General features: G+C 33.4%; 1 protein-coding gene across 3 annotated transcripts in view; it reads right to left on the reverse strand.

Moving 5' to 3' along the window:
* HGF (hepatocyte growth factor) overlaps window positions 1-19,216 on the reverse strand; it is an 80,170-nt gene that overhangs the window by 20,722 nt on the left and 40,232 nt on the right. For 2 of the 3 annotated variants that reach the window (XM_029234119.1, XM_029234118.1), the window contains exons 8-9: window positions 10,180-10,354; window positions 6,551-6,678 (exon numbers count right to left, since the gene is read on the reverse strand). In XM_029234119.1, the coding sequence (XP_029089952.1) occupies window positions 6,551-6,678; window positions 10,180-10,354 (303 nt within the window). Of the gene's footprint in view, window positions 1-6,550; window positions 6,679-10,179; window positions 10,355-16,177; window positions 16,195-19,216 lie in introns of all 3 variants that reach the window. The other variant, XM_029234117.1, reaches the window with a different exon arrangement.

The following is a 19,216-nucleotide window of genomic DNA, read 5'->3' on the forward strand; positions in this document are numbered from 1 at the left end:
AGAAAATTCTAATATACCACATAGTTTCCCCTACTTTTACTATCTTATATTAGTATGATAGATTTCTCACAACTATTTACCATACTGATGCATTATTACTAACAGAAACCTATATTTTGTTTAAATTCTTAGTTTTTTCCTAGTGTACTTTTTTGTGTCCTAGGATCCCACATGACACCACCTTACATTTAACTGTCATGATTTTTAAGGCTCTTCTAGATGTAACAGTTTTCTCAGACTTTGTTTTTTGATGATCCTGACAGTTTTAAGGAGAACTAGTATTTTGTAAAATGTCCATCAGTTGGGTTTGTCTGATATTTTCCTCATGATTAGATCTGGGTTATGGGTTTTTGAGAGGAAGACATAAATTTTGAGCACTTATTAACTTGCTGGCATAAGATATTCCAGCTTCACTTTATGTTTTTCTTGCCCCAGGCCTGGAATCTTCAATTTCACCAAGGAGCCATTGTTTATGTTAGTGATGAAAGGTAAGGAGAAGACGTGGGTGCTATGTGTGCTCATTGCTATTTGGTACCATTGTTTCTAGTCCCTTTCATTTGATAGAGCTGGGAAGTGTGTGCATGTGTGTGTGTGTGTGTGTATGTCTTCATGAGTAACTGATCCCTCTGACTCCAGTCTAGCACCAGAGTTCTTCCTTGTCTCCTCTTCATTTGTGTATTTCTTCTCCCATAGTGAGAACCATGATTCTAGGTAACATCAGTATCTTTCCTCATTTTCTGAATTCTCCAATGCACACAAAATAATGTTAAAGCTGCTACATCCTAATATAGCAAAATTACACTTTAAAGTTCAAAAGGTATTTAAAGTTATCTAACTTTAAATGTATTCCAGTGAGGCTATATATAGTCAGAAAATTGTGTTTAAAAATTATTTGGAATTTTTTTCTAAATTCTGTAGTAATGGTATCTATTTGATACACAGATAGGCACATTTCTGTGTTTTTTTCCATCTTTCTTGAGATTACTTTTTGAACATTTAAAACATTATTAAAACATTAATATTGGTTGATAGTCAAAACTATATGAAATTGTGTATTCAGAGTGTTCTCATTTTCCCTCTTGCTTCTGTGTCATATTTCTACCCACTACTACCCACCGTTACAAGTAACCAATTTCATTCGTTTCTTGTTTATGGCTCTTATATTTCTTTCTTTTTTTTTTTTTTTAACTTTTTTGGCAAAGATGTATACACACACACACACACATATACATATGTAATATAAATATATAATTATATGAATATATATTCTATATATGTATTATTATATCCCATTCTTTATTACTAGTAGTAAATCCCTTTATTTATTACTAATAGAATACCAAATATATATTTTAGCGCTTTGTTTTTTTTAAAATTAATAATATACCTGAAAATCACTTCATATTAGTTCATGAAAAGTTTTATCATTCTTTCTGCAAATTTGCAGTATTCCATTGTGTGATTTCGCCAGAGTAGATTTGGGTTGTTTTGCTAGTACAGAAAATGCTGCAATAAAAAACTCGTGCATATGTTTTTGCATATTATTGGAGCTGTATATTCAAATAGTGCATTATTGGTCCAAAAGGTGAATGTATATGTAATTTAATTATTGTAATAGTCTGTTCCATAAGGAGTTTTATCATTTTGCACTCCCAAGAGCAAAGCATGAGAGTTAATTTCCCCATACAGCTTTGCCAAGATAGTGTTGTCAAGCTTTTGAATTTTTGTGAATTTATATGTGAGAAATAAAAGTCTCATATTATGAAAAATCTCAACACTTATATTTTAGTTTTTTCTTGTTACATGTGAATTTAAGCATAATTTTCATGTATTTAAGGGAATTTTTATATTTTTCTCTAAAGAAATCTTTCTGTTCATGTATTTTGTCCATTATTTAATTTTTTGGTCCATACTTTTCACTTTCACAGTTTTTATATATTAAAAATATTTATCTTTATCTGTGATATACATTTTAAGACTTATTTCCAAATTTGTCTTTTGAATTTAAATATGATGGGTTTGTTTATGTTTTTTGCCATGGCAAGTTTTTGATGTAGCTTATTATTTTTTTCTTTTATTGCCTTTAGATTTTTAGTGTTAATTAAAAGCATATCACCACATCTAAGTTATAAAGGCATTTTTCCAAGTTTACTTCTAGTATATATATGGTATCCCTTTTTACACTACATCTCTTATCCATTTGGAGTTTATTTTCAGGTATGGTGTAAGGCATGGATTTAATTTTATTATTTTTCCAAACGGTACTTTATTGATCCATTATTATATTTTAAAAGTTTATTTTTACCCAGTGACATATAGTGCCACATTTTAAATATAATCTCAGTAAGGAGTCTATTTTTGGATTCTGTGTTCTGTCAATTTATTCATGTGCTAGAACTACATTCTTTTAATTATAAACTCTTTATAAAATATTTTAACATCTGATAGGGTTATTTACCTCTCATCACTCTTCTTTCTCAAGTTTTTTCTTAGTATAGTTACATGTTTATTCTCCTAGGAAAAATTTAGAATGAAGTTTTTGATATCAGAAAATATCACATTAAATTTACAAATTAGCTTAGGTGGAATTGATGTATTTATGATGTTGAGTTCTCATATCAAGAACAAGGGATGTTTTTCTACATGTTAAAGTACAATTTGGGGCTTTCAGTAGTAATTTAAAATTTAATTACATAGATTTCAACAACTTTTCTAAGTTTATTCCTAAGTTTTTCTCAGTTTTGTTTCCTATTATAGATGTAGTTTTCTCTTTAATTAGATTTTCAAAACCATATATGAATGCTATTAATATTTGTATATTAATTGTGTATCCTGCTACCTTAGTGATTTTTTTTATTATTTGAATTCAGATTTCCAAGTATATTACTATATCATTTTCACAAAAATCTTTTGCCTTTTTACCCAATCAATAAATATGCCTTCTTATCTTATTGTAAAAAATAATATCAACAATGTAATGTTAAAGAGAAATATAATGTTAAATTATATTTACAATATTAAATAGTAAAGGAAATGCTAGACATTCTTGTTTTCTTTTTGACCTTAGTAAGAATACCTCTAATGTTTTCGCATCAAGTAAGTGGTGGTTTTATGACTGAGATTACATCTACATCTATATATCTATATGTATATATATATATATATATATATACACACATATATATATATATGAGTGGATATATGGGTGTGTGTGTAAGTATGTGTGTATTCCACAGATTCTTGAGTACTTTTATGAAAAATGCATGAATTTTGTCACAGTAATTTCAAAATCTATTAAGATTTGTTATATGGTTGTTTTTCTTACATCTAAGATGAATTATATTAACGGTTTTCTAAAAGTGAACCATTTTTGTTCTCAGCCTAAACTCCACTCAATCATTATGTATTATTTACTTAATTTCTTTATTGAACTGTTCACTCAAATTTCATTAAAATTTTTCTATTAATATTTACAAATGAGATAAGTCTATAGTTTTCTTCTGTGATACCTTTATCATGTTTAGGTTTCAATATTATAATTCCATCATAAAAATAATTTGGAAATTTTACTGCATTGGTTAAGCTACAGGGCAATTTACGTAGCATTGAGATCACCTGGTCTATGAATTCATCTAGGCATGATGTGTTTGTGGTGGAATACTTTATTAGTAAATTTCCATGTCTCTTCTGTAGGAATGAGTCTAAGTTTTCTTTCTCTATCAGGGTCATTCAAATAACTTGAATTATCCTAGTATATTACCCATTTAACTTTCATTTTCAGTTTTTACATGAGGTTGTATAAAATAATCTCATGTTTTCCTGTTTCACTGGTTATTTCTGCCTTCATAATTATTATTTCATATATTTTTCCTCTCTTGAGTCAGTTATCTGGTGGTTGTCTATTTTGTTAATTTTTTCAAAGAATCATCATTTGGCTTTATTCATTAGTTCTACTGTTTTCTTTTCTTTACCTTATTAATGTCTGCTTTTATCTTAGTTGTTTTCTTTCGTGTGTTGCTTTTGTTTTACTTTTTCCTCTACCTCTTTGAGTGGGAAATTTCATTTCCCTGTCTTCATTATGTATATTATTGATATAAATATTTAAAGCTGTGAATTGTGTTTTGTTTTCTGCCTTAAATGTACCTTATATAGTATAATACACTGTGTTTTATCAGTATTTTTAAAGAAATTCTTCAATTTCAGTTTTCTTTTTTTTAACAGAGTTATTTAATATCCAACTGGAAGAGCTTTTATATATATGTTAAATCATATGTTGCAAGATTTGAGCAAAAGTTTTTAACTCATCAACCTATATGTGGAATTTACATTTCCTTCTATATAGAGAAGGATAAGAGCAACATCCTTTTGTGTGTGTGTGTGTGTGCCTGCATGCATACATATCAAATATGTAACAATCCATACTACTAGCTTGGCAGTATTATACAATGACATAACTCTCTGTTAAAATTTCACAGCTGTATGTTGAATTGGCTAACAGTGTCTCTTAAGTAGGACTTATTCATTTTCAAATTGCCCCACAGAGCCTAGCACATTGTTGCATAAATCAGGTATAATATATTGTTAAAGAAAAGGAATATAATATATTGTTAAAGTATTAATGAAAAGGAGAAAGCATGGAGTAATGGAAAGGTCATTTTAAGGAGAATTTGAGTGACTCACAGTTGTGCTAATTTGAGAGTTCAGGCAAGTTATTTAAATTCCCTAAAGCTAATTTCTTCACCTGTTAATGTGCAGCTCTATTATGTAAGCAATAACATCAGCTTAACTTTCAAAACCCCAAATCCTCATATTCTATTACCTGATCTTTGATAAGTGATATTTATGTACATAAAAGCATCTTAATACACATCAGAAGCTTATAAAACAATTGTTCTCACTTGCCTCTATCACTCAGAAATTATCAATAATTGTTTAAATGACTAAGGCAGGGACAAAGCAGATCCAGCTGGTACCAAACCTTCCTTAATCATTGGTTTCAACTTTATTTCCAACGGACCTTTAAAGTCTGCCCAAGAAGAGTGAAATTGATTGAAAAGGGACTCATCTCTTCTTCCCTCTACAACTGTTTTCCGAGTTGTTCACAAAAAATGGCACTGAGGAAAGTCAGGGGATGGAAGAAGTATGTACAGGGCAATAAATCCATGAAATAGAGTTTTAAATTTGGCTTGGACTTTTTAGAATGATTTAGGACTGACCATGGCCATGACCATCATAATTAAATTTATGTGAAAGAATGTGATATTTAAAAATCGTAACTCCTAATTCATTATATACCAATAAATGCCCAGAGCCCATTATTATTAATTTTTGACAAATGATTTTTTAAACCTATTTCAATGTGACTTTTCTCAACCACTGCTCCCTGAAACAATTATTTTCAATGGTGTCTATGTTTCCAAGCACAATGGTGATTTATCCCAAATCCCACTGTTACATATCATCTCTACTACTAACACCCCAGTCCACATCACTCTCGTCTCTTGCCTAAATTACTGAAGCAATCATTCAGTTGATTCCCCTGTTTTGGCCCTTTGTCAGGAGTTCTGGCTATTTTTCATAATGCGGCCAGAGTCATCCAGTTAAAATTTAAGTCAGACAGATCATTTAGTTCCCATCTTAGAATCCTACAACAGAGTCTCTCCCCTTTCAGAATAGAAGTGTAAATCCTTCCAATTTCTACTAGGCCTATGGAATTTTAGCCCAGTTGCTCTCTAACCTTGCTCATTCTGTACCAGACACAATGATGCGCTGTTTCTTTCTTTTAACTTTTCAAGCACTCTCCCATCTCATGCCATTTTCATTTGCAGTTTCCTCTACCTAGAATGCTCTTTACAAGTATGTGCACGTGGCACATGCTGCTCCCTGACTTACTTCAGGTTCTCCCTAAATGTTACCTTAATATGTAAGATCTTCTCAGACCATTAAAAGATAAAATAGCAACATCCTCCTCCCTCTAACTCTGGGACATTTATCTCTCTAGCACTTACACAAGCTAACTTACTATCCCCACCTACATTATTATTTTTTTTTTTTTTGCTTTACACGGGCCTCTCACTGTTGTGGCCTCTCCCGTTGCGGAGCACAGGCTCCGGATGCACAGGCTCAGCGGCCATGGCTCACGGGCCTAGCTGCTCCGCGGCATGTGGGATCTTCCCGGCCCAGGGCACGAACCTGTGTCCCCTGCATCGGCAAGCGGACTGTCAACCACAGCGCCATCAGGGAAGCCCCCCACCTACATTTTAATTTTGCTTGTTTTTGTTTGCTGGACATTAGTTCAATGGGGTCAGAGAATTTTGTTTTGTTTACTGGTATATCCACAGTGCCTAAAACTGTCCCTGGCACTAGTATACATTCAAATAAATAAAGGGATATTGAACAAATTAATATATAAAAGAAATCCAACTTCAGGCTTGGTGACTTTGTTTGCTAACAGTGCAACCGAAAATAAGTCTTCTGCTGTAATGTGTACTCCATTTAGGCATTTCCACTGAATTTAATCATGCCCACACTGCAAAATGTCAGCTATTACCTTGTCCACTTGACACATCACATTTTGGAATTTGGGAGCAGTAGCCAACTCGGATGTTTGGATCAGTGGTAAAACACCACGGTGACTCAGCCCCATCCGGATTTCGGCAATAGTTTTCTCTTAGGTCCCTATTGAGAATAAACATGTTAATGTAAATTGCCAGGGTTTCTTACGTTGGTGAAGTCAGTGTTATTACATTTCTAGAATCCTAGAATGTATGCATTCTATAAATAGAGCCCTACGTTTTAGATTTAGGATAGTTATAACAGTTTAGAATTCAGCATACACAACTGACACTGCCCACATTACTGAAATAAAATGCTGTCAGATGTCAGAATTCTTTTTCTTCCACAGACCTGGAGTTTCACACAAACACTACTGCTTCTTGAAAGAGAGAAATAGTACCACTTCATTCTTCTCACTCATTTTCAAGACGTGGACTCTCAACTGTTACAATTTTTAAAAACTGGTCTGTTATTACTTTTTCATGGACTGTATATAATGTAGAAACACATTCTCTTTACAGAAGAAAGGCTATTATAATTAGTAGTCTTTAATTTCTCTTGTTTAAAAATGAAGTTCCACCTATTCAAACATTTGCCACAAAACACATGACAGATATTTCTTCTTTAAATTCTGTATTTCTTTGATTTATTTAATTCACTACATAGATTTCTTTTAATTCCAACGTAGTTCTTTCTTGATTTAGAGATTACAACATGCAATTTTATATTTCTGTAAAATTAAATCCTAATTATAATATAGATAACCTAACTATAGAAAAAGTTGTCCATGTAATACATGTACTTCCTTTATTTTACCAGTGATATAGTTAGACATTTAGAGTTCACAATAAGGAAAAAGTCTAAACTAATATCATCTGTATATAAAAGGATTTTACCTTAATGCAAGGTTCATGTTAAATAAAATGTGGAATTTATGATTTGCTCTCCTGATAATGCTCTCTAATTTGAAGAAAGCATGTACTTTCTTTTCGTAAATCCCTGCTAATAATTTAACAAATTTAATATTCAGTCTATTGGAAGGTACATTATTTATTTCATTTAGGCCCAATTAAAAATACTACACTTTTATTACTATCCAAATTGACCATTAGAAACTGAAAAGTTTTTAAAGAAGAAGCTTGAGTTTGGTTACAAAATCAACAGGTAATAGTTTATCTAGCCAAAATAGGTCCTGACACAACTGTTATTTAAGGTTGTAAGAACAGTGAATGCCAGTAGCTAAGGCCATTGTATAGCAAATATTCTTATTTATAACCTATATTCAAGCCTTTACCCTTCTTATAAAATTATTAACTGGAAAGATGAAGAAAACCTTTTCTTTCTTCTGACCAATTTATACTCATGTTTAAAAAAACTGTCAGTACAAAATACGTGCATTGAATTTTACATAAAGTGTACGCAAATTTGCAATTTTAGATGAATAATTGCTTAGTTAAATTATTTCAAGTTGTTAATTTAAGGCAAGATAATTAAACAGAGATCTGAGGCTATCAAAAATCTTAGTTTAGGCCTGCTTTTATAATCTATATCTAGAAGCACCTCATTAATCTAGATTAAGCAAGAATGAGAGTCAAGGTTTGCTCAAATATTTTTTCTAAGTTCTTTTCCTTCACTTGAAGAGAGAAGTGTTTATAATTATTAAAGCGAATTAATGATTATATGATTCATGTACATTCACCACAGGCAGTATTGTTCAGTTATAGTGTTTTTGTTTTGTTTTGTTTTGTTTTGACTGGAGTAAAATTGCTTTACAATGTTGTGTTAGTTTCTGCTGTATAATGAAGTGAATCATCTATATGTATACCTGTATCCCCTCCCCCTTGGACCTCCCTCCCTCCCTCCCTCCCCCCGCCCCACATCTAGTTCATCACAGAGCACGGAGCTGAGCTCCCTGTGCTATACAGCAGATTCCCACTAGCTATCTCTTTGATACATGATAGTGTATTTATGTCAAACCTAATCTCCCAATTTGTCCCACCCTCCCCTTCCCACCCTGTGTCCACATGTCCGTTCTCTATGTCTACGTCTCTATTCCTGCCCTACAAATAGTGTTTTAAAGATCGTCATTTGTAAAGAGTCTCAGTTTTGGGGCATATCGTGTTTAGTACAACCAGAGATACCCGACCAGTATTCCATTCTCTGCTAGCCCACAAACAGTAAAGGCATCAATACTCTGAGTAAAATGTTGAGTCAGATTTTATCAGTTTTATAACACAGCTCACTTTTTGGTTGTTTGACATTTATGTTTGGTTACCTTGACTAAATAACCAATTAAGAAAGAATGGCTTAAATTCCAATAACATGTAAGCTAAACTTTTGATCATTTTTAATTGTGAAATGTGTGGATTCAATTTCTATAATTATTATCTGTTTTTCTTACAGATGAGGTTCGTTTGGGTACTTACACATACACAATCTCTAACTTGAGTATTACCAGTCATTAGAAGTTGACAAAAAGTGTGCATGGCACTGACACTGTCTCCTTTGTCTCCCTTAGCTATTCGTTTCTCATTTTCTTTTCTCTCTCTGCTTTTATGTTTATTTCTGAGGTATGAAACACATGGGTCAGAAATAGAGAGTGAATTGCTGTGAAGAAAATGAAGGAAATAAACCCCAGAGTGGCAACTATAAATTTGTTATTATAAAATAATTTTAAAAACATAACAGATGAATATTTACTGTCTAAGCAAAGAACTCTGAATTGGCTTTTAAAATCTAAAAATAAAATAAAAAACCGTAGACTATATCCCCTCTCCAGTGGATGGGCCAACTAATGTTCATAGTTCTCCATCTTGAAATGTTAAGCTCTCTTATTAAAAGCCAGTTACATAAAGGCAATATATGTTATTTATAGGTGCTATTTCAGCAAAGCCACTATGAATGACACGTGTGTTATAAATTTTAAAAGCAATCATTTTATGTTCCTAATAACAAGGTGGGCAATTTAAAAACACATGGCACTGTGGCTGTCTGTCTAACAGAAGTCAAGTGGTGAAGAAAAGCAGCCATGGAGAAGAACATAACAGCTCTGTAACTGATATTCAAGGTCAGTTTCTTCGGCTTGGTTCATCTAAACAGCTGTTGTATTTCCCCACTTTTTAAAGAAAATTTAGAAACAATAAAAATCACTCATTCAAAATTTTAAAAATAATTTTTTTCAAGGCTGAAAATTCATCAGTTTACAATGTTGGTTGAAATCAAGGTGTGCCTTGTAATCTCCCCTAAAGTTAATATGAAAATTTAAGAAGGCACTAGTTTGAAACTTGCCTGGTTATCATTACCACTAATAGGTTTATTAAATAGACCTGCAAGAGCAAAGCTGTGATCAGAAACCTAGGGATGTGTTTCCCAAAGCATGGATGGTACATCAACCATCTGATTCAGAATCACCAAGAGTGCTTGTTAAAATGTATTATTTCAAGTCCAAATTTCAGACCTGAGCAATCAAAGTCTCTGGGGGGATGTATCTGCCTTTTCATTGCTGAATTTTCCCTAGGCACACTAAAGTTTAAGGATCACTCACACAGAAATTAGTAAAAAGCAACCACTCTGCCTCATTTCCCACAGGGCCTACTGAAATTTATATTTCTCTAATTTACTCACTTGCACTTGAAATTTTCAGGAGTTATGTCATGCTGGTGAGGATACTGGGAATCCCAACGCTGACAGGGAATTCCATTCCAAATGGTATTGATGATGCCCCGGTAACCTTCTCCTTGACCTTGAATGCATTCAGTTGTTTCCATAGGGACATCCGTGTCATTCATAGTACTGTGAGCTATTGGTAAAAAGAAATATAAATTTAAATAAAATATTTCAATCTGTCATCTACCTCTTAGAGTTCACTTGCATTTTATTAGCAGGGTTTTCTGTCACATAATTTTTATAATAATTGAATGGAATAAAAAATTCAATTTATCACTACTGTCTCACTCAAATGAAAGGAGGAATTAACATGGTGGACTCAACCATGGAATTTCTCTGCTTATAAAAAGAACATTCTGGCTTGACTTTATCTAGACCTGTTTTAAAAAGCATCATTTAATAATATTTAAATTCCCTGGATCTATCTACTCATTATTAACAATAGGTGTAAAATCTCTCTATTTATTAATGCTTAAGTATTGCATATATGTTTTTTAAAAATCACTTTTCTTACTTTTGAAATTGGAAAACATCTACAAATAATATAGTGACCAAGTGGGGAAATTTTAGCACTGTGCCGTAAGTTTGGCCATTAAAAAAAGTACGAAAAAGAAAATTAATGCTAGTCTAGAGAACAGAGTTATTTTTTAAAAATCAGTTTGTCACTATTACTATCTCCATTCCAATTCTTTTCATTCAAACACTAAATTAGTTTATTCTTGAAAAATTCTTTAAAGGCATTTTACTTCCATATGTCACTATAACTTATACATGCCAAATATACAGTATTTCTGAAATGACTATATAATTACTCCTAAAATTAGTTTATTTAAATAGTTAAAAAATTGGCAATGGTATTAACCGTGGTTTTCCTCTAAAATAATAAATATATTCTAAGCTGATATGTTACATTTTTCTTCTTAATCAACTTGTTGGCATTTAAGAAATATTACTTGCTTCTAGGCAGATTTATTTGTTGCCTTTTTCCTAGTCCAGCTGCAGTGCTTTACCATACTTCATGAAGATCCTGAAAATCTCAGTAAGAAAAATTTTGAAGTACAAAATTAAATATACCACAACTTGAACTCTTGTCTTTTGTCTTAAGGTTTACTCACTTGCATAAAATATAACTCAAAATATTCTGGAGCAACTAAAATTCATATACCTTCTCAAAACATTCATGAAAATGTTTGTTTCCATGTAAACTCCCCAATTACCTTTATAACCTAAGTGGTTATTCAAGGTGCCTCTGCATAAAACTCAAGTTGACAGCCTCTAGGTTAGTTTAAGAAGTGAATAAATAAATATCTTTGATTCACCCATTCTGGAATTCGGTGCATCATTTCTCCAAAGGAGAGGTTAGAATTAGACATGCCTTCAGAGTCTAGGGATGTCTATAATAGTGTTCCATATTTAATGGCATAACTTCTTTTAAAGTGGCTCTTTAACTTTATTTTAAATTTCTTTCTTTCTTACAAATAATTACTACCTTATGTGGCTGAATGCTTTATTTCATTGAGTTCCATGCAAACTAAGTAGAGCCTAAGTTTGGAGTTATTCTGTGAAGTTTTGTGGAAAAAAAAGGAGGATTAATTAATGACCATCCCAATCACTAGAATGTTTTATGTACAGATTTCCAAAAATTGCCCTTTTAATAACTCTTCTTTTTAAAAACAAATCTCTTCTTCAGCTCATCTTAAAATGTGTTTTTATTTCTTATGTATCTACTTTAGGGAATAGAAATGCAGCTCAGAAATATCCTAAATTAAAAGGAAATTCAAATGGACATGAGAAAATGTCCAGAGACTGACCTATAGAATGGTCATTGAGAGTTGATGGCTTCGAGAATTTATATGTATTGATATTGGTAATATATATTGATTTAGGAAGAACAAAAATTTTGGACTGAGAGAAATGACTTCTGTAGAAGAAGTTGGTGCTGTTTAACCAAGTTCATTATGATTTTAATATTACCTGAAGTTCTTTGATGAAATAGAAAATAAGATGGATTTCATAGGTTCTGAGGGTTAGAACTATATTTCATTAAAACAAATGCTACTAAGCTATTTTTCTGATGATTTGAGTTGATTGTTACATGATTTGAGGAAAATGAGTATGTGTGGGAAGTCTTTAAAGGGTGACAACTCTAAAACAGGTAAAAGTTCAAGCTTGTACTGACATATATCATTCTAATTATAAAACTATGATGTGAAAGAAGACAAAACGAATGTCCCCAGGAATCTATCAATTCATTAGCTTAACATTTTAAGAAGAAAAGTTTTGATTCCCCCACTTCTTGGGTACAAGCTCCTGGGCAGCAAATTTGTGACCTCAGTTAGGACTCAGAATACTGACAATGGGAGGAAGGTCAGAGTTAGGGCAGCCAGAGCAAAAGCACTTCTACTAATCACAGATTTCATTGCCTGACTTGGGTACTACAGCTCTCTTACTTTCTTAGCTATTTGTGTGTGTTTTGTTTTATTCGTGTATTACTGATCCATTCCTCTCAGTACTATTTTAGCACTGTGAACTTGTAACCAAAGGATCCAGTCTTGATGAGTCAACCAGGGCCACCTTTGGCTAGATATGGGCCTATCACATCTCACTAAGTATCTAGTTCAAGGCTAAGCCCATCAGAGATTAACACACTGAGCTCCTTGGACTCTAGTATGATTTTCCAGACATCAACCTAAACAATGAAAAAAGAGGAATGATACAATTTAAAAGCTAGTAGAAGATTAAAATTTTTCTAATTTGAGGGTAAAGTTTTCAAATTTTAGGAGTCCCTGTGAAAAGAAATATCTATATTACAAAAACCCTAGGTCAGAGAAAAGAGTACCTATATAAGAATACTGAGGAAAATAGTTCACTGCTGATTGATACACTAGAACTTCAGTGTCAAGTTCAGAGATCTGAATTGTTGTACTAACTTTGCACCTCAACTGCAGAGGTTCCCAGCAAGATTTAATGAAAGAATCTTTCACTTTAAAAGTAGCTATCATAAAATCCTCATTTGAACAATTATGTCAAAGATTTTTTTCTAAACTTTCATTATTATATTTTAAAACTTATGATATAAACTTATTTTAAGGGGGTCACTAACTATTCACTAAAAGACAGTGTAAGTTAAAATGGTTAGATTGAAAACCAAAATTTTGGATTTGGATTAAATAATTTGGATTATTTAACAGATTCTAATTTGGAGGTGGAAACTAGAACCTTTTGAAATTACAAAAATTACAGAATACAAAGAATTACTGCACATTAATAAAATACAATATTGTACAGAATAAATACAAATTTTCATTAGGCCTTGCTATAAACTGAATGTTTGTGTCTTCCTCAAATTCATATGTTGAAATCCTAATCCCCATGTTATGGTATTAGGAGTTGGTCCCTTTGGTAAATGTTTAGGTTGTAAGGGCAAAGCCTTCATAAATGGGATTAGTACCCTTATAAAAGAGACCCTGCAGAGCTTCCTTGCTCCTTCTACCATATGAGGACACAGGGCAAAGTGTGAACCATCTGTGAACCAGGAATCAGGCTCTCTCCAGATACCAAACCTGCTGTCACCTTGATCTTGGACTTCTCAGCCTCCAGATCTATGTGAAATACATTTCTGTTGTTTAGAATCCACCCTGTCTATGGTATTCTGTTATAGTAGCCTGAGCTGACTAAGTCAGGCCCTATCAAGATGTAAAGAATCTAAATAATATTATTATTTTTGTCTCATTTTAATAAGCATCTGTAACTTTGAAATATATAACTAAAACAACTTGACAGTGTTACTTATTGTTGTGTTTTAATTCAGTGGAAATATTTATTTTGATTTTAACTACAAACTAGCAGTATTCACATAGTATTTTTCTTTATTTAAAAAGTACCCTCTGAAGTTAGTGCATCTGTATTTATCCCATTTCACATTCAGCTGCTAAAAGTAACCCCATAAACAAAAGCTACATAATTCTGGTGGTAATGTATAGAATAAATAATATAGGCAAAAAAAGATATATTAGTACAACAAGGTAACTACAGTTTTCATGAATTAGTAAGAGTTATTTTGCGACTTCATGCAGCTGTTTAATAAATATTATCTGATGGGGACCATGATGAATGATTTGTCCATAGACCATTTAACTGTGATATAAATGTGTGATCTTTGTTGCCTGCTTGAATACTTATGATTCGAACAAAAGGAATTATTCCTGAACCGCAATAAAATAGACTCCTTCAGCTGTCCCACTATATAAACATCAAAATTTGGTGCAAAAACAAAACAAATGCTTCATGCCAATTGATTGGGAAAGGGCTATTAAATGTTGGGAAAGCTATTCCTTTGGACTTAATACTTAAACATGAGACCTGAAAAAGGGAAGGCTCTGAAGAGTCTCCAGTGGCCTAGTGAAGAGTTAAAGAAACACAGAAACATCCCCAATATCAGCTGAAGATTATCAAGTTTAGCCAAAGCAACATGTTTTTAAAATACTGCATCCCCGCATCCACAAATGTTTTTGCAAGTATGTCTACCAAGCTCACACTGAAAATACCAGGAACTCTTCTGAGAGTTCCTCACAAAACATTTTGCCAGGGGTGTCAGTGGTGGTCACCCTTTGGAAGCAGATGCAAAGATATTTATATGATCCTCAGTGGCCTGTGAGTGAAGGAATGTTTTTCTTTCATGACTGACACGCAGTTTTCTATTTGGAAATGCTTTAAAGAAAACAACATTTGCTCTTGAAATTTTTCACTGTCCTGTTAGAACATGATCAAATATAACGGTTGCCTCTTGGAACACTAATTTCACTTTGCTGGTGTGGACCTGCTATGATCTGATTGCTCTACTATTTGGTAGAGAGCTTTAAGGTTTGAATACATTTGTTGAGAGAATGAACATTAACTGTTATGTAATTGTTGGGAAGACCCTTTTGGCCCCCAACAGAAAGAGATCAACACAACAAGACAACATAGAATAAATCGAACCTTTTTCTCTGTGAAAGACTAGCCAAATCCTTGCGGAGAGGCCACAAGGCCCTGACAGAGGTCCGTGAATGGCAACTGGAGAATGTGAGTGCAAATGTATATTACAGAAAACCACACCTAGGGATCCATAAGCTTTACATGGACAGTAAGTAAATCCTTATGTTTACTGTCCCCTTAACCCTCCAAAAAACCTGGATTTCTTAGTGGTGACAAGCTATTGCTATTCTTTTGCCTGTAGTTAAGAACAAGTTTCTTCTTAGGCCATTGGACAAATACCTGATTATTCTTGGAGTAATTCAACCCAACCCACTTCTTATTCCCAGCTACTGAAGAGCAACTGAAATATAGGATTTACTTTATGATGGTCCCTGGATATTTAGAACAGTGTGTAAAGCTACTCTCCCATCAACAGACTTGTGCTCTTTGGGCCACAGAGGGCAGGATCAGGCTCAGTGTAAATTTAAAGAGCTTCTTGTTTTAAAATTGACGTGGGAAAATAGTATAAAGACCTCCAAAGCACAAACCTCAAATTGCTTGCACGTTTTCTTTCCATGTGGACCTGGGATTCCTGTCTGAAACTTTTCTCTGGACTTTATCCAAGACGTTTCTGGTATAAAATACTCAAAAGACAAGACTTTCATGAAAGGTCTTCAATCCTATACTCTTACTCCTTAGAAGATGACTTGGAAAAGACCTCCAATACAAGATCTTTCCCTTGAGAAAGGATATTGATAGCATTGTTTTTTCCTGACACAGAATACAATAAGAGGATTATATTTCTATGAATCTCTGTTCTGGCCTTGGATGAATTAATAAAATTTAGAGAAATAATCAGCTTTCTTTAAGAAAGAAAATAATTTGCTAAAATTATTTTCCCAACACACAAAGACACTGAAGTTTAAAACGTTACATATTCCTTTAACATGATGCCAGCGTACACTAGTTACTAGGAGGAAGGATTCTTTTTATGTAGTACCAATGGCAACGTATCTTCTTAAGCTACTGTAACAAAGACTGGGTGACTTAAACAACAGTAATATATTTTCTCATAATTCTGGGAGCTGTAAAGTCCAAGATTAAGGTGGCAGCCAATGGTTCCTGGTGAGAGTTCTCTTCCTGGCTTGTAGATGTAGGTATAGACATACCTTTTTGCTATGTCCTCATATGGTATGGAGAGAGAGATCACGCTCATCCTCTACTTGTAAGACCACAAATCCCATTGGATTAGGATCCCGCCATTATACTTCATTATCCTTTATTATCTACTAAAAGCCCTATCTCCAAATGCATTCAGGGCTTAGAATTCAATATATGAATTGTGGGTGCTAGGGAGCACAGTTCAGTCCACAATGATAATTTTGATAGAAATCTTAACTATCAAAGATCTGCCTTGGCCACACTTCTGCAGTGGAGAGTTGTTCAACAGGAAATAAAGTTTCAGTTATGCAAGATGAGTAAGTTTTAGAGATCTACTATGTATAGTAGATCTACTATACTATGTTGTACATAGTACCTATAGTTAGCAATACTTTGTTGTATACCAAACAGTTGTTAAGAGAGTTGTATTCTTACCACACACACACACAAAGGCAAGAGGGGGCAGGAGGAAATGTTTGCAGGTGATGAATATGGTTATAATCTTTGATTGTGGAGATGGATTCATGGGTGTATGCATATGTTCAAACCTATCAAACTGTGTACATTAAATATGTGATGCTTTAACATATCAATTATACCTCAGTAAGGCTCTTAAAAATATAAAATGGCTGTGGACACTTACATATCTAGAAGTTTAAAAAATAAGAAGGAAAAGAAAGAGGAAGTGAAAAATAAGGTAAAATATGACAAGATTTGTTTATTTTGTTGAATGAAAAGACATCAAGACATCAAGCAATGAAGGAACAAAACTAGCTCATGGAAGCATGAAAACTGACAATGAGTTGAGGTGATGGGAAGAAGGTATGAAGCAAATCTTCCTGGTTGGCAATGTTTGGGAAAAGCCAAGTTTTCATATGAAAATCAAGAAGCATAGAAGAAATTCCAGGAGACACTAAAAGAAAATGAAAACTACCACTGAGCAGGAAGGTAACCGCGGTTCATTCAACAAAGACTTATTGAACTCCTGTCACATGCAAGGCAATGTGGTAACTCTGTGGAATACAAAAACGACCTGGTCCTTACTCTTTTGGAGCTTACAAATTTTGATAGAGACAGTTATTAACCAAATAACTTCAGAAATAAATGTAAAAACCAAATTCTGAGAAGTACATGGAAGGAGAGGTTTATGTTGCTATAAATATACAATAAGGAATTTGACCGAGTCAGGGGAAGTCAAATGAAGAAATGATAACTGACTTGAAATTTGAACAATGGGTAGCTGTCAACTAGGTGAGGAAGGTAGAGAAAATTTTTCAGGGGAGAGGAGATGGCAGGGGTGAAGGAACTATAATGAGAATATGGAAAATATGAGGTATAGGGAGAAAACTATTCTGGCTGGAACAGAGAGCATGGAGAGAAATGTATATGAGGCTAAAGATAGGGGTGGAGGAGTAAAGGATGGTTTTGTTTTGTCTGTGTCCTAAGATCAAAGAAAATGATTAAAGAGTTTTAAACTGTTGTGTATGTGTGTGGTATGCTAGGCATAGGGAATGATATATTCAGATTTTTTTTTAAATGTCATCCTGTTTGCAGTGTGGAGAAGGGATTGGAGGGGAAAGCTGGTGAACGTGGATATAGCTCCACTCAGAAGGCCACCCAGATATTCAAGATGAAAATAATGCTGTCTTGGATAAAGGAGACAGTGATGAAGTGAAATGGAGATTTGATAGATACATAGAAAATAAAATTGACAGGACTTAATGATGGATCAAATGTGAGGAGTGAAGGAAAGAGCATGTTTAGGATTGTTCTAGGCTTTTGGATTTTAAACTGTGTAAATGGTGGTACCAATCATGCAAAAGAGAGCTTAAAAAAAGCAGATTAGACCATCCTATAGGATAAATGAAGAAAATCAGAGAAAAAGATAATAAACGATAAAAGTCTCCAACCAGGCAAGTTGCTGGTGGTAAAAGGTGGGGAACAATTGGAACAGCCGACAGGTATATCCTAGCAGGTGTACTTTAATGGGACATCAGCCTTACACATATGACATGTAGCAAGAAAGCTCTTCTCAGAGGGATACCTGGGGTTCCAGAGATCTTTTCAGGGATCTAGGAGGTCAAAACTGTTTTCATAACAATGCTAAGATGTCACTTGTCCTTTTTACAGTGGAATTTCCAGTTGCACTTGATGTATGATATCCCAAAAGACTGAATGCAGAAGCAAATATGAGACACTCAGCTATCGTCTTCTAATTAAGGTAACATTAAAGAAATTTACAAAAAATCTAAAGCAAAGTCATTGTCCTCCCTATTTTTCTGAAAAAAATAGTTATTTTTCTTTTAAAATGTTATATTTATTAACATCCAATGAGCTTATTATTTTTAATGAATTAAATGTTTTTAGTTTATGTTTTAATTTCCAATACAGTAGATATTGATTCATGTAACCCACGGAGACAATTTGGGGTTCTCAATAATGTGTAAAGATATCTTCAGTCCAACTGATTTAAATACTCAATGGGATATTTAAGGGACATCAACCACAAGATAAGGGACATTAACCACAAGTTAGCTTTTCAGTTGCCAAAGAGCTACTAAAGTTCACTTCAGAAAAACACGATTAGTCCCAACAAATATTATTTCTCTCTGAAAAGCAGCAAACTAATGTATAGAACAAACTCTTATTCAGAATATGAAGTTATTATTATAGGGGAAAACCATAAAAATATCAGTACTTCATTTAAGCGCTGCATGGGACTTCCAATCTTGCTATATGTTTGCAGTGTCTTAAAATTTCATATTCTTGGAAGTCTGTTAAAAGTTACACAGCCAGAATATGTGTGGGCTGCTGCCATTTAGGTAGACATCACCTTCTGAAGAACATGGTGTGAAGGAGGACTGAGAAGGCCTGTCCC

Source organism: Monodon monoceros, unplaced genomic scaffold, assembly GCF_005190385.1.
Source record: "Monodon monoceros isolate NGI ecotype Baffin Bay Population unplaced genomic scaffold, NGI_Narwhal_1 Super_Scaffold_2, whole genome shotgun sequence".
In the NCBI taxonomy this organism is placed as follows: Eukaryota; Metazoa; Chordata; class Mammalia; order Artiodactyla; family Monodontidae; genus Monodon; species Monodon monoceros.